The sequence below is a fragment of the Oncorhynchus masou genome, chromosome 24, assembly GCF_036934945.1.
Source record: "Oncorhynchus masou masou isolate Uvic2021 chromosome 24, UVic_Omas_1.1, whole genome shotgun sequence".
NCBI classification, from domain to species: Eukaryota; Metazoa; Chordata; class Actinopteri; order Salmoniformes; family Salmonidae; genus Oncorhynchus; species Oncorhynchus masou.
In genome coordinates this window covers 97,184,179-97,209,883 of record NC_088235.1, presented here as the reverse complement: position 1 = coordinate 97,209,883, position 25,705 = coordinate 97,184,179, and the positions used below count along the sequence as shown (strand labels likewise).

Sequence of the window (25,705 nt, the reverse complement as noted above, 5' to 3'; positions counted from 1 at the left end):
TACTGCTCTGCTACTGCTCTTGCTGCAGCCCATCCACTATGTGTCTTGTCTGTCTATCCTTGTGTGGAATGTGTATTGGTCGTGGTTAGATAGTTATGAGTGTCTGCTCTGGATGAGTAGGGTTCAGAGGCAGAGATGTTGCAGTAGTGCTTACAGGTAGGTATGAAGCCAATGCAGTACAGCTCCCCAGCAGCATACAATCTGTACAGACTGAGGTAAAAACCCAACTGAGAACACCCTCTCAGTCATATCTTCTTTTCACTAAATCCTCTCAGTCCCACCTCCCCTTTGTATTCTCTCTATTTCTTATACATGGCTGCCTCACCCCCTCCCTCTCTCTCTTTCTTCTCTCTCCCTCCCGCTCTCTCTGTCTCTCTTTCTCCCTCTCGTTGTACCACCCTTTTTGTATCCTTTTTAAGATTTAAGACCGCTTTCTGGAGTCTCTTTGAATGCCTTTCCAATGTCTCCGTTGCGTGCGTTTCTCTCTCTGTGTGTTTATAAAGAAGGCCCTTGTGTAAGCTGCCTTCACATTCATTTTGGATTTAAAAAAGGGGTAAATAGTATAAAAAGGTGCCAGGAGGAGAAGGGATGTGGTGAGGTGGGGGTGATGTGGTCCCAAGGTCTGGTGTGTGTGAGGACTCGGGCAGCTGAGTTTTGTACAGCTCTGTCCAGTGTTTTGACAGGGAGTCCGTAGAGAATGGCGCTGCAGTAGTCCAGGTGTGATAAAACAAAGGCGTGAATTTCAGCAGTGGGGTGTGAGTAAATAGAATTTCAGCAGTGGGGTGTGAGTAAATAGAATTTCAACAGTGGGGTGTGAGTAAATAGAATTTCAGCAGTGGGGTGTGAGTAAACAGAATTTCAGCAGTGCGGTCAAAGAGAGAGGGTCTGAGTCGTTTCTGAGGTGGAAGAAGGCTGTTTTTTTGTGTACAATATGTTAATGATCTGACTTGAACTTCACTAGAAATGCCACAGAGAAAATAGGATAAACAGAGATCAAAGAAACCTGAGGGTTCTGTAGAATTAAACGACCAGATTAAAAAGTGCATAAGAGAAGAAATTCACATGGAACCCATAATTGTTGAACAAGTGCCAAGAAAACTGTTGATAGATGCGAAGCTACCCACAACATATTAATTATGTAACTTGAACTTCTACAGGAATGTCACAGAGACAATGGGGACAAACAGAGAAAACCAAACCTGTTTCTCTAACTGCAGACTTGGAGAGACTCGCACTTGGTTTGTGTTTGTGGCAGTATACTGCCTGAGCATGCCCTGTCCTGATAGACCTCATTCCTCAAAGCTGAGCCTTGAGTGTTAAATTAAAAAGTTCACAAGAGAGAGATCATAGATGACTTTGGTCAAAAAGGCTAGTCGACGGCATCAGGAATAACAAAAGAGGAGCTTTATTGAAGCTGTAACATTTAAAATAATGTCTCTTTTACAAACCAAAATAGAAACATTACTTAAGAGTGAGTGTTCCAGAGACGTTTCAGGAGATAAAAGCCTGATTGAACTGTGACTCATGTCAAAACCTTAAGGGATAGCGTACTATAATTGTTATTTATATAATAGACTTGCTTCAAAAGTGCTGTATATAATTAATGTATTGGACACTCCTAACTTCAGTCTAAATAACCAAACTGACTTTGATCTCTAAATACAGTTGACATGAAACTTTGGCTCGATGACATTTTGTTGATGAAATCTGAGATCAGACAGACAACAAAGACAGTGACTGTGCAGGAGGTCAGTAGTTTGTATCTTCTTGTGCAATACAGCAATAGTTCTTTATCGCAGTCCTCTCCTTTTTGCCAAACTTTCTCTGGAACAAACACGCCTAAGAAAAACTGTTTTCAGATATACCCAGCGTTTGACAAAATACATACCAGTGCATTTAACAGAAGAGTAACATAAAATAAACTATACAATGTTCCCCTGGTACTTTGAGAATTATTAGATAATCTTAGACATGTGGTAATAATTTCCCCCTCTTCCCATTCTTGTTAAAAACAAAATAGACATTGATTGGATAAATCCATGTTTAGGTAACAGTCTGAGTGCATACACAAACACAACAAGGTATAAAAAAAGTTACATAAAAATATGAGAATATTTGTACACAAAAACACAAACAACATAAAAATACTAAGACCCATCCTTAAGTACTATAACTGATGCAACTACAAGTATAGATTCAATCAAACCTGGATCAAATTAAAAGCTTTGGGGCATAGCTATTATACTTTGTTTCAGAATGAGCACCCAACAGTTACGTGAGAAAAACTGTGTGACAATCGCAGTATTATTACGTTGACAAACTCCAACTTCATGTTTTGAGCTTAAGACTGAAAAATGGAAGCACATTCTTCATGCTTCAAGCTCTGAGAACATGCTTGCTGCTTTTAGAAAGTCCAATTAATGACGTATACGTTAAATTCAGATCAAACAAAACCATCAAATAGTTACAATACAATACAAGCAGAGACAGAAAAAGAATATCTAAACAAACCTGTCTAATCACTGAAATAACAAACATGGATGTGTATGCCAGAGATGGGTGTAGAATATATAGTTTATAGCTCAGCCACTTCTGTTGTATCTCTTTGCCTATTGGCTATAGCTCATCCACTTCTGTTGTATCTCTTTGCCTATTGGCTATAGCTCATCCACTTCTGTTGTATCTCTTTGCCTATTGGCTATAGCTCATCCACTTCTGTCCTATGTGAGGCTTGCTCAGAGCCCTGCTCAGCGGGACTAGCAGGTTCCAGGTATAAGATGCCAACAAGGTGCAGAATCTTACACTGACTGGACAAGATGTCAGGGTTGGTATGGAAATGTACAGTCTAACATGCTCTTGGTGTGCATGGACAAGTCCCACAGACTGAAGAGGAGGTGTGTGTGTGTAAGTGTGCCTTCATGCGCGTGTGGTGGGGGGCTGAGAGCCTGTCTCAGGGAGACGTGGGTGGAGATGTTCACATAAAATAACAGCAATCACACCTCTGTGGATGACAAACTCACACTAACAGCCAATAGAAAAACAAAAAAGCTTTAGATTTGTTTCGCCTGTAAAGAAGTGCTCAATACTCAATACAGTGCTCCTAATCAAAATCAGGTTGATCCTTGATGCTAATCAACAGAAATTAGGGTTGACCCCAATTATTTGACTGGTTGAATGTTTGCTAGATAGGCTGTTGGTCGACCAAGGCTTTTTTTAGTTGAGCAGTAGCAAATATATATTTTTATGGCACAGGACATGCCTGTCTTATTCGCGGCCATCTCAGTGAACTAATCCATTACAGAGGTCGCGGGGACGGCACAGTCCAAGAAGAAGGGGCATGTGGCTTCACAATGCACTTCTCTCTCCAGAACACCCTCTCTCCCGCCAATTTGTGCACATTCATTGTTTCATAACTTCATAGTGTGAATTGTTGGCGCCTGATTTTTAGTGTCTATCAATTCCCCATTACATATATCACCAGTAGTACATCCAGTTAATTCCTATAATTTCTAATCTACAATGTTTTTTTGGTTACGGTAATGTGTGTTAATGCATTCAATATAATTCCAGTATTTTACCTTTGTCATTGTCAGAGTGGTCATGTTGTTTGCAGAGCGAACAACCTATGCTACACTTGTGAGAAACCAGTTCTGGTTAATTTAATTATATTTATGAGTTTTGTCAATTTAGTCATTGTCTTTTGTTTGGAGCGCTCCTGTCAATGTTGAGTAAGGACGCGCACTTGATTAACCATATAAGTAGGCCTATAGGCTACCTGGCCTGCAGGCACATGTAGGCATATAAATGTGCCCATTTGGGGATCTGATAGCATTTCTGTTTGGCTTAACACACCACCACTAATGACCTTTGGAGCTTCTCAAAGAAATTTTTCTTCACCTCAAACAACAGCAAGCAAACAAAGTCTGTTTTTACATCCATTGAGAATGACAATAGTTCATCAATGTATTTGAAAAATCTTTCCAGCTCTCTACCTTTGATAAACACTCAGTGTGAAAGGGAAAAATGTCATGCTCTGATCAGTGGAAACATCGTAAAAATAGGCCTACCTGATTACTTCTTATCCCTTGCACAAATAGCCTACAGGTGTGTCTCATTGGCTCGCAAAAGTCTTGAGGGCCCAATATTTTATACAATGTGGCAAGGTTCTTCAGGCCAGACCCAAGTTAATAGTTGATACAATGTTTCAAGTTCGTTGCAGACAGGTCATGTGTAGCCAATGTGATTTATGGGATATTTATTTTTATCAGGATATTTTCTACCTGCAGGCTGCAATGTTTTTTATTTGTTGGCTTCATAGGCTCTTTTTACATAGTTAGCAATGGCAATAGAAGTAACTTTTTAGGTTTGTATCATTTTCATTTAGATATAATTTTTTTAAGATACAAAGATGTTATTATTAATGAAAACTGCTACACAAAAATGTGCATATGAAAATCATAACTGGCACACAAATCAGTAGAAATGGTAGGATAAATTTGAATTCCACATGAGAAAGTTTGCTGACCCCTTGTGTAGCCTATTCCTGGCAAGTTCAGGACAGTAACATCAGAATTTGCGAAGGCCAGTAGGAGCGGGAGGAGGATGGTAGGGACAGGCAAAAAAAGAAAATAATTCTGGTTATCTTTATCCCTAGTTCCCTCTTTAGGCATTTGTGTTAATTTAATCAAACAGTGTGCTTATAGCATCAGACAAGCTCAATGCATATATAGTTGATTAGTTCATTATTTTTTATAGTTCATTACTTCAGATGGAAGCTGAATCGCACTCACATGAAAACACACATGCACACACTGCATGATCGAACTAAGGTGGGATGCTTTATAGGCCTGGCTGATAGAATTCGCTGTGCAAGCAGACACAAGGTTAAAATCTGTAAAATATTCTGAACCTGCACATTTACACTTGCCCACTGCCACATTTTTTAAACAACAATCTAACACTTTCTCATTCTAAAACCCACTATACATCTAAGAATGATATGCTTTACAGGGACAAAAAAATACCCCCATCTTGACCACTGAATTGAAATCAAAACTTTCAAGGTGGTGACATTTCCATCCATAAATAACTTCAGTGGCATTTAATGTGTCTTGTGTTTATAGTATTATATTATCTGTCGAGACCTTATTTACTAGTGCTCTGGTTGGTCACAACTCTTTTCTCTATCACCGCCTTGCGGGAGGAGGATGCGGGGCCTACGCTGACCTTGCTGGAGGACCCGTTCAATCCTACAATGCCGCTCTGTGAGCCTGCGCTGGACTGCTCTGTGGTGTAGAGGACACTGTGTGAGCCAGAGAGGCCGTTCCTCTGCATGGACCCCTGGGAGAACCCTAACACCCCTCCCTGGCCTTTCTGCACCCCACTACCTCCGCTGATACCCCCTGTCCCTCCATCACCAGCATGCTCTGTGACCCTGATAAGCCCCCTCGCTGCAGGGAGCTACTCTGCTGCAGCCAGGCCTGACCCCCCTGAAGGACCTGACCCCCTTGTACCAACTGCCCCCCCTGAAGAACTTGCCCTCCCTGAAAAACCTGCCCCCCTTGCAGCATTTGCCCCCCTTGGAGCATCTGCCCCCCCTGCATCACCGGCCCATCCACCACCATCATACCCTGAGAACCAGACATGTTCCCCATATGCATCAGGCCTCCCTCTCCCCTGCCAAGCGTGCCCTGAGCCTGGTTACCGGTCACCACCTGTTGCCCTTGCAGCACTAGGCCCTGGGCCGAGCCTGACGGAGGCCCGTTGACCATTATCATGCCCTGTATGTTGGGAACCTGTTGCTCCACTACATAGTGCATCTGCTGCACCACGGGCTGCATCATAGGCTGCATGGTGGTGTAGTACATAGGCTGTTGCTGCAGTAGGAAGGTCTGGCCCTGGCTTCCTCCCACCATGTCCTGCCTCAGAGTAGACAAACGATCTGACTCCCTCACCACAGCCCTCTCAACGTGTGTCACCTGGGCCGGGGCAGGGGGCGGTGCTGGGGCTGGGGCTGGTGCTGGGTCTGGTGCTGGGGCTGGGACTGGGGCGGCGGAAACCAGTCTGGACGCCACATTGGTCGTCACACTGCTGGCTGCTGTTGGCATGGAGATGATGGGTCTGGGTGGCAGGGGCGCAGAGACAGTTTGGAACCTCTCTCCGCGGCACACCTCGGCCAGGGTCTTGAACTTTGGCCCTAGGTCATTGAGGAACTGGAGGTCGTTGTCAGATTCCAGGAGGCTGCAGCATCCCACCGAGCCCACAGCAGAGCCCTGGCCCTCGTAGTCATACACCAACATACTGTCCTTCTGGATGTGGTTTTCAGCTGCACAGTGAGCTTTCTGAAAATACAACACAGACCCACACAGACATATGTTACAATACAGACACATCAATTAATTCTACCGCCTGCCACCATTCATTATATCAAATCAAATGTATTTATATAGCCCTTCTTACATCAGCTGATATCTCAAAGTACTGTACAGAAACCCAGCCTAAAACCCCAAACAGCAAGCAATGCAGGTGTAGAAGCAGTGTCCATACATTCAGTGTATATAGATGGGTTAGCTGACAAGGTCACGGAAATTATGTGCCCACTTCAATGGGTCAGAAGTCCATGAGTTGTTGTGATTCTGGATGGCCAGATAGCTACCAACGATGACAAGAAACTGCCATGAGGGGAATCGTAAGTGACTAGTTACAGCTTGTTTCTGATACGTTTTGTTTTGAGGTGTTTTGACTGATTTCATGTCAATGCTAATATGGCAAAAAATACGCTAGCTAGCTAACCAACAACAGCAATGATGTATTTGCCAGACATCAAGTGCTCATTGTGCAAATGTATTTATGTTTTCAATAAACATTTGGAGATTAAATATAGTTTACATATTGTCAACAATCTAACCCAACCCCGTCTGTTTTGTCCCATAATTGCACATATGTCGGTTTTGTTGCTAAACAACCAACCAGGGACAGTTAAACCAGTTAAATATACACACAACCGTTCATATATGGACACTGTATTTCTATTTGTGCTCTCTACTCCATGTTGATTCACAATCTACTGACCTGACAGATCTATTTTCTGCCTCCTTACCTGAGAGTAGTATTCCTCCAGGTAGTGATCAGGCAGGGCGATGCCTTCATAGGCTCCTCCTCCTTCTCTGCTCTCATACTCAGAATAAAAGCCCCCTCCATTCCCATGGCCGATTATCTCTCCTCCATTATTATATCCAATATCCATAAGGCCGTCTGATTGGTAGAATCCACCACCCATCGTGGAAGAGGAGTTCTGGAACTGACCACCACCTATCATTAGCCCCGCCCCTCCGGCCGTTGCTGCAATGGTTTCCGCATTGACCATTTTGACCCTTCCTGTGTCGACCTGAACTGGTGCGTTCAGCAGAGGTACTTCCTGTAAGAGGTCAGGGGTCCAAAAAAATATTGCTGTGACATCTTGGACCATTAACCCCAACGAGAAACATACTACCATAGTGGAATCATTCACACAAAAGATTATCTGTGACCCCGCATGCACACACACCCTTCTTTCCCCTTCTTACCGTGTTCTCCCCCTGTCCCTCAGTGTGGTAGGATATAAGTTGTGCCTTGGCGTCAAAGGGCATCTCAGTGAAGCCCCCAGGAAGACCTCCGGCACCCCCACACGTACAGAACAACAGCAGGAGAGGGATTACTATGGAGACAGAACCATGAGGGGGGTTAGACAAAACATAAGAGTAGCAGCTTCAATTAAAAACTGAGAGCTATGACAGAGCTATGCCCTGCCATTATACGGCATAAGCAAGAAAGCAAGAGTAGGGCTGATGTTGACCATACAGTGAGCTCCAAAAGTATTGGGACAGCGATACATTTGTTGTTTTGCCTATGTACTCCAGCCCTATAGATTTGACGGGTGAACTGTTTAGAAATTCTAGCACTTTTTGACCAAAGCCCACCCATTTTAGGGGACCAAAAGTATTGGGACAAATGTACTTATGTGTATTAAAGTAGTAAAAAGTTATGTATTTGGTGGTCCCATATTCATAGCACGCAATGACTACAACAAGCTTGTGACTCTACACATTGTTGGATGCATTTTCTGTTTGTTTTGGTTGCGTTTCAGATTATTTTGTGCCCAATAGAAATTAATGGTAAATAATGTATTGTGTTATTTTGGAGTAAATGAAACTAGAATATGTTTCTAAACACTTCTCTATTAATGTGGATACTACCATGATTACGGATAATCCTGAATTAATTGTGAATAATGATGAGTGAGAAAGCTACAGCGGCATAAATATCATACCTCCCCAAAAATGCTAACCTCCCCTGTAATTGTAATGGTGCGAGGTTAGCATGTCTTGGGGGTATGATATTTGTGAGTCTATAACTTTCTAACTCATAATTATTCATGATTCATTTAGGATGAGCCGTAATCACAGCCTGGTCTCATAGACTAGATGTAATATAGTAAATGTAAATCCACTCACAGTACAAGATTTACAAGTGTGGCAGGAGACCAACTACTTTTTTGTTTATACCGTATGATTTAGTTAAAGGGGCACAGACATGGGTGGGACAGGGAGGGCATTGGTCTACCCACTTGGGAGCCAGGCCCACCCATTCGGGAGCCAGGGCCCAGCCAATCAGAATGAGTTTTTCCTCACAAAAGGGCTTTATTAAAGACACAAATACTCCTCAGCAACCCCCCTGTGGCATTGTGTTGTGTGACAAAACTGCACATTTTAAGTGGCCTTTTATTTTCCCCAGCACAAGGTGTAATGATCATGCTGTTTAACCAGATTCTTGATATGCTACATCTGTCAGGTGGATGGATTATCTTGGCAAAGGAGAAATCGTCACACACAGGGATGAAAACGAATTTGTGCACAAAATTTGAGATAAATAGTTTTTTGTGCATACGGAACTTTTCTGGGATCTTGTATTTCAGCTCATGAAACATGGGACCAACACTTTACATGTTGCGTTTATATTTTTGATCAGTATATTTCAGGTGTCGACTCAGACTTGCTCTGACATAAATATCAATCAAGTTCAGGCAATGATGTTTGATTAGGCATTCTGTAGGAAATTCAGTCTTAAATGGCTCAATAGATGACTTAGTGATATGGCTCTCTTGTCTCCTCAACTAAAACTGGGATTGTTTAAAGACAGATCAGTTCAGAGCTGTGTCAGAGAGGAGGGACTATGGGAAGAGTTTAGTGTACCAGCCATAGAAATAGATAGAGGATTCATCATAGATCTGACCCATTTTAGCATGGACATTGCCATTAAGGGCTTCCACCATGCTTTGGCCATTTTAAAGTAGTCAACTGGGTGGGGATTTCTATGGGCTGCAGCTTCAATGGTGCTGCCCATGCTGTCACAGACGCTATAATGGCACAGATATAAAGATGAGTCACCTATCTATCTCTATGGTACCAGAATATTTAAGAGGATCGGCCTGGCTGAGCAGGGCTCTAAGCAGAATTACTGCTTAGTAAGAATTATCTTCTCATTATATAATCAAGATCAGTGAATCTGCGCCTTGCTCAGGCAATCCCCATCCCCTCGATGACTAACTCTAGATCTAACCATGTCACAATGATGACTTTGATTTTCTCACTATTGTAGACATTGATGAACCCAGTTGGTCAAAAGATTTGTCCTGAAAATATGCAATACATTTCCCTTGTTTCACTGCAAATCCTGAATGCGTCCTGCCTTTTTTTCTTCTAGATGATGACATCATACTCACGCAGTAGCGTCAGCAGACCCAGGAAGAGCAGTCCAATTGCTGCAGGCCCTAGAACTGCCCCAGTAGAGCCCTTAGCTCCTCGCGTCGCGCACGCCTTCCCTTTGTCCGCACACGTGCAGACATCTACCTTTAGCTTCTGCAGGTCAGGACACGCGTGCCCCTGCCGGTCGCGGATCTCCATGGCAACTGCATAGGAGCCCGGCCACAAATCCTTTTGGGACTTCAGGATGGTCGAGGTGTCTGTAGGGTCAGAGGTTAGACACAAACACAGTCAGACATGAGACAGGTTGTCAGATAGATATACTACATCTGTCTGGGGATTGGGACCACAACATGGACGTATCACTTTCCTTCCTCATCTCTATGACTAAGGAAATAGGCAAATCTGTCAAATCAAATTGTATTGGTCACATACACGTGATTAGCAGATGTTATTGCGGGTGTAGCGAAATGCTTGTGCTTCTAGCTCCGACAGTGCAGTAATATCTAACAAATTACACAACATATACCCAATACACACAAATCTAAGTAGGAATGACTTAAGACTATACACATATGGATGGGGCAATGTCAGAGTGGAACGGTCTAAGACACAGTAGAATAGCATAGAAAACAGTATATACATGAGATGCGTAATACCAAATATGTAAACATTAAGTAATTTAGATACCGTAGAATAGTATAGAATACAGTAAAAACATGAGATGAGTAATGCAAGATATGTAAACGTTATTAAGTGACTAAGATACAGTAGAATAGTATATTATACAGTATATGTGATATGATATGCTTGGCTATGCTACCACTCAGTGTAGCTCTTGTTGTTTTCTAGACTAAATAATCCTAATGGTTTTATTGTGTGCCATCATCATCTTATTCCCTCAGTAGGAACTCCATTCTCCAGGCCTCTCACCGTTTAGGTGCTCGACCACCCACACTCCCTCTGTTCCCTCTGGGATGATGGTGAAGGTGAAGGGGGCTCCGTTGGGGAACGCATCCTTGTCCACTGCAGTCACGGTAATAGCATCGGCTGTCATACACATGGTCTGAACGTCACTAGTAAGCGTGGGGCAGTGGTCGTTCAAGTCCTCCACATGGATGGCTACCGTACCCGTGGCTGTCTTAGAGGGCATGTCTGAACAGGAAAAGAGTGCGACAATCAATCAGTCAGTCAGTTAATCAATCAATCAAATGTATTTATAAAGACATAGAAAGGAAGTGTACCCAAAAGCACTTCAGCCCAGCTTGAACAAACGGAATCATGTGCTCGATTTGTAAATCCCAAAACATTCCTTACCCCAGGACACTTGAACAGGTGACTATCAGGGAGAATACAGAAAAAGGAGCACTCTGTTTCTGCATAGATCTGATGGATTTATTAACGAGACAAACAAACAGGCTGACGTTTCGGCGTAATTCGCCTTCATCAGAGCCTTGAGTAGGAAAAGGTGGGAGGCACTAAGCGAGTGCTAACCATGGCTCAAGCCTCCACTTTGAAATTCTGGGGAATTGAGAAAGTTTCTTTCTCCACCAGAGTAGGCAATATTGTGAGGAAATTGCTACCGAGAGAGGCACTTTGGACGGACTGCTTAGACGCAGTCGAGTGAAGGGGTCAGCTCTTTCTCTTCTTTTGTAAAAATGTTTTTGTTTATTTCTCTTTCCTTTGTAATTATTCAAGTGGAATGCACTGTATATGTAGGAAGGAATCTAGAAGGCTTATTATACTTGGCTAAATAGCCCATGCCTAGTTGATATTATTGACAGCTCTAAATGACATGTTTGAAAAACATGGCAAGTGTGACACTCCCTTATGAGATTAAATAGGTGCCTTCCACCTTTTTCTACTCAAGGCTCCGATGAAGGTCAACTACGCTGAAACGTCAGCTGTTTGTTTGTCCCGTTAATAAATCTATCAGATCTATTCAGAAACAGAAACAGCTCATTTTTCTTAATTTCCCTGGATAGTCACCTGTTGAGGGTGTCCTGGGGTAAGGAGTGTTTTTGGATTTAGAAAGCCCTTTTTTACCATCAGTAGTTGTCACAAAGGAATAGGGACGAAGATTGTTAGGGGAGGCAACCCATTTCTGGTTTTGCTGTGCAAGTGGCCATGAATTAAAGGGCGATTCCACCAACTCCATAGGCTTTTCTACAGGCACCCTGGAAATGTGTTAAATTCCACACTCCTCCAAAGGCTCATCGCTCCACGTCCTCTGTCATCTCAGGGAGAGGAATTAGTCAGGCAACTGGCCGGATATATGTCCGGCTCTTTACCTGGATCTCCACTGATCTAACACAACCGTATGGACTTGGCTGTATGGACTTGGCTGTTGCCTCATGCAGGAGGGCCAGCCTGTGGCATTCGCCTCTAGGGCACTCACTCCAAGAGAGCAGAACTATGCCCAGATAGAGAAGGAGTGCCTCAGCATTGTGTTTGCATGTCAACGCTTCTACCACTACTTGTACAGGCGCGACAACATTACCGCAGACTGATCACAAGCCCCTTATTGCTATATTCAGCAAGCCTCTCCTGAATGCCCCGAAACAACTGCAGAGCATGTTACTGGCCCTACAAAGCTACAACCTCAAGGTGGTGTATAAGCCAGGGCCGGAGATGTATGTGAGTGACACGCTCGGCAGGGCTACTGCATCAGGCACACACACACACACACACACATGCTCCATGCATGAACAACTCGCAGTGTTCAGCTTACAAACAGTGCAAGTGGATGTTGAACACATCAACCAGGCTGACTACCTCAATGTTACGGACCAGCGCCTTATACAAATCAGACAGCAAACAGACAGGGACGAGCACCTCCGGGCATTGTGGTCTGTGATTCTGATGGTCTGGCCCTCCTGCAAGGAAGAAACTGCTTGAGCCGTCAGAGAATATTGGCCAGTGAAAGAGGAGCTCAGTGTTCAAAACGGAATAATATTCAAGGGTCAGAGTCGTTATTCCCCGGTCTCTGCGCCCTGAGATGTTGGCGCTCGTGCACTCAAGTCACATCGGAGGTGAGTCTTGTTACAGACAAGCATGTGACACACTGTATTGGCCAGGGAATGCAGAGTGAAATCGAAGACTATGTCAATAAATGCACAGTCTAAAATAAATATGCCATTGAGCAAAAGAGACAGACGATGATGTCCCATGAGTTACCAATGTGCCCCTGGCAGATAGTAGGTCTAGATCTCTTCCAGCACAGTGGCAAAGACTTTCTGCTGGTAGTCGATCATTATTCAGACTTCTGGGAGATTGACCTCCTCCCTGACCTCTCAACAGAGACAACGATTAAACGCTGCAAGGCTCAGTTTGCCAGCTATGGCCAGCCAGATTTCAGATAATGGACCCCAATTCTCTGGATTTGAGTTCCGAAAATTCGCTGCAGAAGGGGAATTCGAGCACATCACGTCATCGCCACGACACCCAAAAGCTAATGGGAAAGTGGAATCGGCGGTCAAAATCACATAACTTCTGCAAAAAAGCTCTGTGAGAGGGCAAGGATGCCTGGAAAGCAATCCTGCAGTGACGCAATACCCCAACAGAAGGCATGGATAGCAGCCCGGCCCAGCACCTCATGGCACGGCGCTTAAAAGCAACAGGTGACAGAAGCGCCACTGAAGCTACGTCACAGAAGACATGTCTCCAAGTTCATCTACGACAAATCAGCAAAAGACTTACCTGAGCTCAGGGTGGGTGAAACAGTGCGGATGAAGTCTACCAGGGGACCAGACAGGCCCCTGTAGACTTGAATCCTGTGTACAGAAAGTTGCACCATGCTCCTACTTGGTCAAAGTGAATGGATCACTGTACCATCGTAACAGTGTTGACCTTCGGATTGCTGAGCCAGCACCTACTCAGAACCCTGATGGTCATAGGGGTCGCATGACAAAGGACGAAACCCCAGCAAGTCACATGGGGCCTGAGGCACTGGGTGGAGAGCTAGGGGATCACAGGTTGGCCGCTCCCTCGCCCATCAATACTCCCCTTAGACAGTCAGGTGACACACCTGTGCGGGAACACGCAGTCCTCGCAGACACCCCCTTTCTTTTCACGAGGCGGGCATCTGTCCCAGCCACCCAAAATACTGTATCTGTAGCTTTCCCATTAGGGATTGTTGACAGACAGGTATATAAAAAATGTGGGAAAAGTGAAGAGACTATCAAAATGTGTGAAGTTGATACCTGAAAAAAAAAACTAAAATGTTCATGTTGGAAATTATTACTAGGTTTGTTTTGTTAGTGAATTGACAGCTCCTGTCCTATTTTATAAAAGGGAAGATGTTATGGGTGTAAGATGGCACAGTGATGCCATCTGTAAATGTTAATTACTGCAACTTCAGTGTTTTTACCGGTGTGCTTGAGATACCCGGATGTATTGCAATGTCCTGAACAAGACTGGTTCCTCGCCACAATTCCTCTATCTCATCTTTCAACATAAAAATATTTAACACTTCTAGAATATTGTAATATATTGCTAATTACAAGCTAGCTAGATAATGCGTGTTTAATTTGTTTTCTTGTTGCATTTAAATATCCCATAGCCAAATGTGTCTTTGGCGCAAGAAAACATGAATGGTTACAAAAGTATCCATTCGTCTCAAGACAAGGGTTTAGCTGTCCTAAAGTTAAGTACATTTCCAAGAAGGAATCCTCAAACATTATGCTTTTCTTAGGAAGAAACATAGGAAAAAAAACAAGAACATTTCCAATAACTTTATTGAGGAATAGCAACTTTGCTGAACTTTCTTCACAAGTCTATAGTTAAGGAAAAAATGGCAGTTAAGAAGGTTTTGTGAATCAGGCCCCTTTACTGTCACTCATTGTCATGCCAAACATGACATGAAATATTTGGCTCGAAAAAGACAGCAATGGAGTTTACAAGAGCACAAACAGATCTGAGAACAGGCTACATCCGGTCAGCCTTGATGCATGGATTATGGAGTATGAGCAGAATACAAGGCTATACGGAGACAGGAGTGTACTCTTCTCTATTTTCAGTGCTTAGCAGAGCCACAGAACATGGATAGTGTTACAAGTTAGGATTCAGGCTCAGGGGTTATATAGACTGATGTTATATAATCTTGTGCTATGTAGAATAGATTGTAATAAGAGATCATGTCATTTCATTCAGAAATGCAACAGAAGGCTATAGACTAACTAGTTCAACTTGAGTTATTCATGTTATGCAACATATGTCCTATACAAAGATAGCAGATGTGATGAGGTAGCCCTCTGTGCAGCTTCAAATCAGTGTCACGCTCGGGCAAAGATGGAATTTCATATTGCACTAACTGTTAAGATTTTGGTTTCTCCCATGGGAGACCCAGGTTCAGATCCTTCCCTTGGCACATTGACATTCAATATACTGTAGGGTGTTGTGTGTCAAGTCTAAGAAGCTAACTGCCAAGAGGCTGAACTAGCTTACCTTGGGTCATGCAGAGAACTTTGGCATAGTATGTCCCGTTGACCAGGAACTTGGACTCTCTGTCAGGCATCTTATTGAGTTTAATATCCCCAGTCAACTCATCAACGGTCAGCCAGTTGTCTGGGTCAGAGCCCTTAGCATACCTACATCAGGAAAAACAGGGATAGTGGAAAATATTTTGGTATATGAACTTATGCATATCGGATAGGGTTTGTGTATTTGAGCTCAACAGATCAGACTAGGTATTGCCATGTGTGTGTGTGTGTTTATTTTACCTTTATTTAACTAGGCAAGTCAGTTAAGAACAAATTCATATTTTCAATGACGGCCTAGGAACAGTGGTTTAACTTTTGGTGACTAGTCCAACTCTCTAACCACTAGAGTGTGTGTGTGTGTGTGTGTGTGTGTGTGTGTGTGTGTGTGTGTGAGAGAGAGTGAGAGAGTGAGAGAGTGAGTGAGTGAGTGAGTGAGAAAGAGAGAGAGAGAGACTACAGACCTGACGTTCTGTGCAGGCATTAGTGTGTCTCCGTCGATGGCATGGTATGAGCCGATCACCTTGTTGATGTTGAAGTCTCCTCCCTCTGAGATGGGGATAGCCTTGACCTTGGGGTCAAACCTTGGCCCCTCTGGCTGGTTCTTCACAGCGATCTTCACTGGGTAGGTCTTCATAGGTTTCCCTGTAGAACCTCCACCACCAACCCACGATCCTCCACCTCCTCCTCCAATGCCTCCTCCACTGCTGCCTCCTCCACTGCCTCCTCCTCCTCCCATCCCACCTCCTCCTCCCGTCCCACCTCCTCCTCCTGTCATACCTCCTCCTCCTCCTCCTCCTCCTCCTCCTCCTCCTGTCCCACTTCCTCCTCCTCCTCCTCCTCCTCCTCCTTCACCATTATAAGGTGGAGCCTGGTTAGCTACGGCTATTCCCAGCTCAAGGTGTTTGACGTCTTCATAGTCTACAGACTAATGGATGGAAGAAACAAAAAGGCACATGGAAACAAATGGATCTGGCACTTGTCTTTCATTTCAGCAAAAAAAGAAAGGAGAAAATGTGTGTGTGTACACAGTATATCTGTGAATGTATGACTGTGCAGTGTGATAGAGCTCATGCCGTACCTTCTTGAGTATCAGAACTCCCTCGTTGGTCTTGGGGTCTGTCTCAATGCTGAAGTAGCCAGCCTCGTTTCCCTTGACGATTTCAAACTGAGCCACCCAGTTAGGAGTGTTCTCCATATCCATGTCCTCCGCTTTGAACCTCATCACCTCCACGTTCTCTGTGTTCTCCTCAATACTGCCCTCATACTGCAGAACCACACAAAGAGTATCAGACACTACATCAGCCTCTAGTGTCCTAATACTATACAGCGGGGGAGTAATATTATCCTGGTCCCAGAACTGTGTATGTGCTAGTCAACACCTCTGACTAGCATAACTAATTAACATTGTCTTCCGACAGATGGTGCCATTCCAAAGCAATGCATTGCCATGAACAGTGCATATGGAGTCATCATCTGACGTGAGACAATGAAACATTTATATTATACAGATCTAGGATCAGGCTGGAGTATGCTTTTGGGAGTGTTTTCTAAAGCACATACAGATTTGGGATCAGGCTGATGGAGTAATGTTCTAGATACCTCATCTTTCTCCAGAGTGGGACGATTGTCGTTCACATCCTTGATGTTGACTCTAATGGTTCCGGTGCCGGTGTTGCCCTCTGGTCTACCGTTCAGATCTGTACCTTTCACTGTCAGCATGTACCAGTCCTGCACCTAGAAAACAAAAGAGATTCAAATATATATATATATATATATTATATATATTTATATAAACTGAGTGTCTAATAACAATCTGTCTATTAAAAACAGCACGCATGCAGCCGGGAAGTCCTTGTCCCATCGCGCTCTAGCGACTCCTGTGGCAGGCCGGGCGCATGTACGCACGGTCGCCAAGGGTGCGGTGTTTCCTCTGACACATCGGTGCGGCTGGCTTACGGGTTAAGCGCGCAGTGTGTCAAGAAGCAGTGCGGCTTGGCGGGGTTGTTTCCGAGGACGAACAGCTCTTAACCTTCGCCTCTCCCTAGTCCGTACGGGAGTTGCAGTGAAGGGACAAGACTGTAACTACCAATTGGATATCACGAAAATGGGGTAAAAATAAAGACAAAATAAATAGAAAGAAAAAAATAAATAAAGATGGGTGACTATGCTGTATGTACCTCTCTGTCCAGTGTGTTTTTTTTAACTTCCAGTACTCCATCATCGGTGATGTGGAACATGCTCTCTCCTGGAGGCTCCTGTTTAATTATGGTGTAGGCAATCTTAGAGTTCTCATTCCCTGGTTCGTCAGCGTCTGTTGCAGTCAATGTCATGATGGACGTGCCTACAGACACAGAAAAAAAACTGTCATCAACACTAATATCTCTATTAATGTTCATCAAATAACATCGCCCCAGGACATTTAAAAAACATTTATGGGATGTTGTCATGCTATCATTAAACTTGGCAACTCAGAATGAAAATCTTGCACCAGCTACTCGATTATTAGTTACGTTGTCTGTCCATGAGAGATTATGCTGTCATTAGCTAGAACACACATTGGGATTGCATTGGCACATTCCCATTTTCTAGGGGAAGTTGGAAACATTTTACATTTGAATCATTTAGCAGACACTCTTAAACAGAGCAAACCACTTTTCTAGGGGAAGTTATTGATTTATTGCCAAACACTTACCTTTTGGGCTGAGCTCATACACCTCTCCTGGTTTAATATCACCAAAAATAGGAGGGTTATCATTTTGATCCACAACTTGGATCCTCAAATCAATGTTCTTTTCTGCTTCACTGCCATCAGTGAACTTAGCGGTACCTGACAACTGAAGAGAAAAAAAACATCACCACATCTATCTATCTATAAATAAACCAAAGGACATCATACATTGCGGCAGTACTAATACACCTGTGCTATATCTTCAGTTATTTGGCTCTGCTGTAGGTGTGATACTCACATTGTACATGGCGATAGTCTCCCGGTCCAGGATACCAGTGATGCGTACAAAGCCAGTGTCAGGGTTCACTATGAACAGGTTGAAGGGGTATTTAGTAGCTCCCACCCCAGTTAGAGAGTACTGCACATTACCAGTCCCATCGTCTGAATCTGACCGGATCTGAAACACAGACACACAGATAGAGGGGTGAGTCGACACAAACACAAAATACAACAAACACGACAGCAATATTAACATTGCTAGAGACGAGAGATACGTATTTAAAGAGTTGGATCAATGTGGTTTCTGCATTATAGTGCATTTACAGTACCAGTCAAAAGTTTAGACACACCTACTCATTCAAGGGTTTTTTATTTTTACTATTTTCTACATTGTAAAATAATAGTGAAGACATCAAAACTATGAAATAACACATGGAATCATGTCGTAACCAAAAAAGTGTTAAACAAATCAAAATATATTTTATATTTGAGATTCTTCAAAGTAGCCACCCTTCGCCTTAATGACAGCTTTGCACAATCTTGGCATTTTCTCAACCAGCTTCACCTGGAATGCTTTTCCAATAGTCTTTAAGGAGTTCCCACATATGCTGAGCACTTCTTGCTGTTCCATCACTCTGTGGTCCAACTCACACCAAACCATCTCAGTTGGATAGAAGTCCGGTGATTGTGGAGGCAAGGTCCTCTGTTGCAGCATTCCATCACTCTCCTTTTTGGTCAAATATCCATTACACAGCCTGGTGGTGTGTTGGGTCATTGTCCTGTTGAAAAACAAATGATAGCCCCACTAAGAGCAAACCAGATGGGATGGCATATCGCTGCAGAATGCTGTGGCAGCCATGCTGGTTCAGTGTGCCTTGAATTCTAAATAAATCCCTGACAGTGTCACCAGCAGAGGACCCCCACACCAGCACACCTCCTTCTCCATGCTTCATGGTGGGAACCACACATGCGGAGATCATCCGTTCACCTACTCTGCGTCTCACAAAGACACGGCGGTAGGAACCAAAAAATCAAAAATTTGGACTAATCTGACCAAAGGACAGATTTCCACCGGTCTAATGTCCATTGCTCGTGTTTCTTGGCCCAAGCAAGTCTCTTCTTATTGGTGTTGTTTTGTAGTTGTTTCTTTGCAGGAATTCGACCATGAAGGCCTGATTCACGCAGTCTCCTCTGAACTTTGTGAAGCATTTATTTGGGCTGCAATTTCCAATTTCTGAGTCTGGTAACTCTAATGAACTTATCCTCACCAGAGGTTACTCTGGGTCTTTCTTTCCTGTGGCGGTCCTCTTGGGAGCCAGTTTCATCATAGTGCTTGATGGTTTTTGTGACTGCACTTGAGGAAACATTCATAGTTCTTGCCATTTTCCGGATTGATTGACCTTCATGTCCTAAAGTAATGATGGACTGTTGTTTCTCTTTGCTTCCTTGAGCTGTTCTTGCCATAATATGGGCTATCTTCTGTATACCACCCCTACCTTGTCACAACACAACTGATTGGCTCAAACGGATTAAGAAGAAAGGAAATTCCACAAATTAACTTTTAACAAGGCACACCTGTCAATTGAAATGCATTCCAGGTGACTACCTCATGAAGCTGGTTGAGAGAATACCAAGAGTGTGCAAAGCTGTCATCAAGGCAAAGGGTGGCTACTTTGAAGAATCTATAATATTAAATACTTTTAGATTTGTTTAACACTTTTTTTGGTTACTACATGATTTCATATGTGTTATTTCATAGTGTTGATGTCTTCACTATTATTCTACAATGTAGAAAATTGTTCAAAAATAAAGAAAATCCCTTGAATAAGTAGTGTTTTTAAATTTAACCAGTTAAGTTGACTGAGAACACATTCTCATTTACAGCAATGACCTGGGGAATAGTTACAGGAGAAAGTGGATGAAGAAGCCAATTGTAAGCTGGGGATGATTAGGTGGCCATGATGGTATTGTGGGCCAGAATGGGAACTTAGCCAAGACACCAGGGTTAACACACCTACTCTTACAATAAGAGCCATGGGATCTTTAGTGACCACAGAAGGTCAGGACACCCATTTAACATCCCATCCACAAGACAGCATCCCTACACAGGGCAATGTCCCCAATCACTGCCCTGGGATTTTCTTTGTTATACCAGAGGAAATAGTGCCTCCTACTGGCCCCCCAACACCACTTCCAGCAGCATCTGGTCTCCCATCTAGGGACTGACTAGGACCAACACTGCTTAGCTTCAGGAGCAAGCCAGCAGTGGGATGCAGGGTGGTATGCTGCTAGGTGTGTTCAAACTTTTGACTGGTACTATACCATGTTAGCTCCCCATTAATATTACATCAGGAAAATCTAAACAATAACTGAATATCTAGAATTAGAACAATATTCTAAATTCTAAAAGTTGGCTTAACTCTCTAAATATATGGCTCTTCAAGCGACCAATTGCACCTCAGTCATGTGTCATTACCTTGGCGATAAACTCTTTCTTGGTGTAGTCTACATTTTCATCTAGTTTCTGGGGAGGTATGATCCATTCCCTCTTGTGTCTCCTAAGCCCAGCGGAATGACGTGCCTCCACCACAGCCACAGACACTAAAACCTGCTTTCACAAAACAAAATACATCAATGTTTACTTCCATGGATAACAGTGACATAGCATTAGCAGAAACCCCCATCCTATCACCCACCCCATCCACTATCAATGTGTCTGGAATATATTAACTGATTGCTCCTCCTTCTCAAGTTCTCATAACTCAGTCGATCTTCCAAATGGTAAAAACCTGGCAGAATTATACTTTATGGTGAGTGATTGTGCACACCGCATGTTTTTCAGAGGTGGAGCGAGAGAAAAAAGGATAAAGAGAGAGAGAGTATTACTTGCATTATGTTTCTCTAGATCAGTGTATCTCAATTTCCAGTCCATGGACTGGGATAGGAGCCTGGCATATTTTTTTACCTGGCAGTCAACAATTTTATCTCCCATTTTAGTTTGGGGTCCTGGTATAGGAAGAGCCATTGTTGTATGTCCCTCTCCTGTAGTGAGTTACTCTTTGATCTGTCATTCAAACACTCAGGTTCCATGAGTTTACTGTGACTTGTAATGAACCTAAACCAGAACTTAAACCTGTTATGATACAGTGTACATTCTAAACCCACTTAAGTACTGAGGCATAACTGTGAAAGCAGTGAGACCGTGCCAAGCCTACTGCAGACCCACCCAGCCAACCACTCCTAAGTAAAGAATAGTTATTGTAGCTCGCAAGGAGGAGTATGAACCTGTATGTAATAGTGGGTGGGCACGTGAGAACAAAAGATGAATCAGGACTGGCAAAAAACACATGCCAAATTGCATCCTATTCCCTATATAGTGCACTACTTTTGACCAGAGCCCTACGTGAGTCCTATAGGCCTGGTCAAAAGTAGTGCACTAAATAGGGAATAGAGTGCGATTTGGGATGCATTAACATGTTTGACAAATAGCCCTGTGGATGGAATGACCAACTAGCTTTGACAGCCAGGTCATCGTCAACATGAAACTGTTGTCACTAGTTACCACAGCCATAAAGTAGTAATTATGGCTAAACCCTGCGTATTTCTACAATTGATGTTCTTCAAATCTGATTTCAAACTTAACCATAAACCTAATATTAACCACAGAATAAATTATTGACTTTTTACAATATAGACAGGCCTAGCACATTTTGACTTTGTGCTTGTGGTAACTAGTAACAACCACATGAAGTCAAATTCATGCCCTTCAAAGAACATTTGAGTGAATGCTGTAGAAATACTATTTTCTATCATGTACAAGGTTAGGTTAGTTCCGTCATATCTCTCAGCTGTGATCCGCAGCCATGATACATACCCAAAACCCACTGGGCACACACTGGTTGAATCAACATCGTTTCCACGTCCTTTCAATGAAATGACATTGAACCATAGTGGAAAATACATTTAATTGACATTTGTGCCCAGTGGGACAGTTCTGCAAGGTTGCAACTAGTTACCACAGCCACAAAGTCATAAACTCCTACTTATTTATACAATTTATTTCTTAAAAATGTTATTTTAAACCTAACCTTAACAACACTTCTAACCTTATGCCAAACCATAACCTTAAATTCAGACCAAAAAGCATTTATTTGTTTTCAGGTATTCTTATGATAGGCCTATAGCCAATTTTGGTGGAAACCATTCTGTGGATGCCATTTTCAAAATGTATTATAGGAGGCCTTATTCATATTTCAAAACCCCTTTCAAGCAGTGCTCTCAAAATGAAAGGGATTCTTTCTCACTGTCATGAGTGAGAGCAATGTTACCATGACACCTGTCTATATGCAAATAACAAAACACTAAACTTTGGACATTTTCTCCTTTTTATGGTGGTTCTGGCTCCACCAGAGGGTTATAACTAAATAACATGTCAGTCCTACGTGACCCCCAAGTAAAGGTTATGGGCTCTTGATTGACTGGGTTATATGCCTAACCACCTGAAATGTGTGGCCTAAAGATTATAAGCCTACTGTCAATATTCGTTAGAAAAGTGACACATCATTATTTTGTAGCCTCAGAAAAAAAATATTGTATAGACCTACAGAAAGAATGGGTGCGCTTGTGGACGGCCATAATCCCTTTGATAGTCAATGAGTTGTGCGCATTTGTCTCGCGCATATTTGATCTGTAGGCAGTCACCTTGTATACAATTTATAAAAGTGTGTATTACACAACTCCTTTTTGTATTTTTAATAACGGCTAACGTTACACGTTATTTATTTTGCAAAGAATAAAATAACATATCGGTGAATTTATTTTTCACCATCAGACCTGCCTATAGCCTAATTCTACCTTGAAACATCGTTTTTGTGTTTAATATGATAAATTACAGATGATGTTATCATCTAACTACATAGGGATCTGTTCATGCAATTTGTATTATATGACATTTCAAATTTAGATAGATAGTAACTTTAGACTATGTGTTTCTTAATGGTAGCTTTAGTTTAGCTTAACTACTTCCAGTGTGACGTAGTTGGTAGCGCGTAAACTATATTTTCCAAGTAATTTAGCTTCCCCAACACACAAAAATATATTTAATCCAAAAACAACGCCGGTAACGTCAAATAAGATAACTCACCGTGAATGTAAGTAGCAAAAAAGCAGCGGCGGGCAAAGAACCCCGATTCATGACCGGAAGAATGTCCCAAAATCCAAACACCTGTGCTAGAATCCGAGCTATATCCACAAGCGAGTCCTCGACGTTATAGTAGTGGACGTAGGTGAGAGACTTCTTTCAGTGCACAGTTGATGTACGGTAAATTGAGGCGGTGCCTCCTCCTCTTCTTTGGTTGGCTGGTGACACCACATCCACACCCTCACCTGGGGTAAGGAGATCTCTCTCTCTCTCTCTCTCTCTCTCTCTCTCTCTCTCTCTCCTCTCCTCGCTCTCTCTCTCCCTCCTCTCTCTCCTATCTCTCCCCCCCCTCTCTCTCAATTCAATTCAATTCAAGGGGCTTTATTGGCATGGGTAACATGTGTTAACATTGCCAAAGCAAGTAAGGTAGATAATATATAAAGTGAAATAAACAATAAAAATTAACAGTAAACATCACACATACAGAAGTTTCAAAACAATAAAGACATTACAAATGTCATATTATATATATATATATACAGTGTTTTTACAATGTACAAATGGTTAAGGACTCAGGATAAAATAAATAAGCATAGATATGGGTTGTATTTACAATGGTGCGTGTTGTTCACTGGTTGCCCTTTTCTCATAGCAACATGTCACAAATCTTGCTGCTCTGATGGCACACTGTGGAATTTCACCCAGTAGATATGGGAGTTTTTCAAAATTGGATTTGTTTTCGAATTCTTTGTGGATCTGTGTAATCTGAGGGAAATATGTCTCTCTAATATGGTCATACATTGGGCAGGAGGTTAGGAAGTGCAGCTCAGTTTCCACCTCATTTTGTGGGCAGTGAGCACATAGCCTGTCTTCTCTTGAGAGCCATGTCTGCCTACGGTGGCCTTTCTCAATAGCAAGGCTATGCTCGCTGAGTCTGTACATAGTCAAAGCTTTCCTTAATTTTGGGTCAGTCACAGTGGTCAGGTATTCTGCCGCTGTGTACTCTCTGTGTAGGGCCAAATAGCATTCTAGTTTGCTCTGTTTTTTTGTTAATTCTTTCCAATGTGTCAAGTAATTATCTTTTTGTTTTCTCCTGATTTGGTTGGGTCTAATTGTGCTGCTGTCATGGGGCTCTGTGGGGTGTGTTTGTGAACAGAGCCCCAGGACCAGCTTGCTTAGGGGACTCTTCTCCAGGTTCATCTCTCTGTAGGTGATGGCTTTGTTGTGGAAGGTTTGGGAATCGCTTCCTTTTTAGGTGGTTATAGAATTTAACAGCTCTTTTCTGGATTTTGATAATTAGTGGGTATCGGCCTAATTCTGCTCTGCATGCATTATTTGGTGTTCTACGTTGTACACGGAGGATATTTTTGCAGAATTCTTCGTGCAGAGTCTCAATTTGGTGTTTGTCCCATTTTGTGAAGTCTTGGTTGGTGAGCGGACCCCAGACCTCACAACCATAAAGGGCAATGGGCTCTATGACTGATTCAAGAGTTTTTAGCCAAATCCTAATTGGTATGTTGAGATTTATGTTCCTTTTGATGGCATAGAATGCCCTTCTTGCCTTGTCTCTCAGATCGTTCACAGCTTTGTGGAAGTTACCTGTGGTGCTGATGTTTAAGCCAAGGTATGTATAGTTTTTTGTGTGCTCTAGGGCAACAGTGTCTAGATGGAATTTGTATTTGTGGTCCTGGTGACTGGACCTTTTTTGGAACACCATTATCTCTCTCTGTGTATGTGAAATAATGTCTTTATTCTTTTGGAACTTTTGTGAGTAATTTGTATTGTTATTTCACTTTTGTTTATTATCTACTTCACTTGCTTTGGCAAGAAAGAGACAGAGCGAGTGAGATAAGACACCCAAAATGCTTATTTTGCTTTTCAAGAGCTTGAGAAAAATGATTATCAGATAATTGGTTTTAAAGTGCCGATACCTCATTGGTTTGAATGGTGCTTAGCAATATTGATATTGTTTTCTTTTGAACTTAACAACTTAACATGGGGCATTTAGAGTGTTATGTAGGTAGATAACATTGAACAGATCAAGGCTATGTAAATAACTCACCTTATAATGACAAGCTATTGTTTTGTCCAGGCTACTATTTCTTGATGCAGTGTCCATATCAGATGAATTTGTATGTTTTCTGCCTCTCTTGCTATCTCTCATATCTCGTTGTATTGTATGACAAAATATTCAAGGACCTTGATGGATGTCTTTTGTATAAAGAGTATATGCAATGTAAACTGTCATGTGGTAAGCCTATTGACAAAATATTACCTGTTTTAGTCACACATTCTGGTAAGGTTGGGTAAAGTTGGGTAATGTAATGTAAGGTAAACGAACATGGCAAGATAGTATACAGTATAGCCTACTGTAAATCACACAGTTACTTCATAAGGT

The 25,705-nt window shown here is 42.6% G+C and overlaps 1 protein-coding gene across 2 annotated transcripts; it reads right to left on the bottom strand.

The window, feature by feature from the left end:
• Positions 1–1,389: 1,389 nt before the first annotated feature.
• LOC135513088 (desmoglein-2.1-like) lies at positions 1,390–23,483 on the bottom strand. Of its 2 annotated transcripts, XM_064935783.1 has the most exons (15): positions 23,311–23,483; positions 20,644–20,778; positions 18,187–18,345; positions 17,913–18,054; positions 17,398–17,561; positions 16,820–16,954; positions 16,299–16,484; positions 15,682–16,145; positions 15,186–15,328; positions 10,674–10,895; positions 9,761–10,000; positions 7,566–7,696; positions 7,100–7,417; positions 5,380–6,341; positions 1,390–5,302 (listed from the first exon to the last, which is right to left on the bottom strand). In XM_064935783.1, exons 1-15 carry the CDS (start codon positions 23,359–23,361, stop codon positions 5,146–5,148), a joined length of 3,609 nt encoding a protein of 1,202 aa, XP_064791855.1. In that variant the 5' UTR covers positions 23,362–23,483; the 3' UTR covers positions 1,390–5,145. The 2 variants fall into 2 exon arrangements, with proteins under 2 accessions (XP_064791855.1, XP_064791854.1); XM_064935782.1 differs by having other exon boundaries at positions 5,262–6,341; positions 20,644–20,775; positions 23,311–23,482.
• Positions 23,484–25,705: the final 2,222 nt, after the last annotated feature.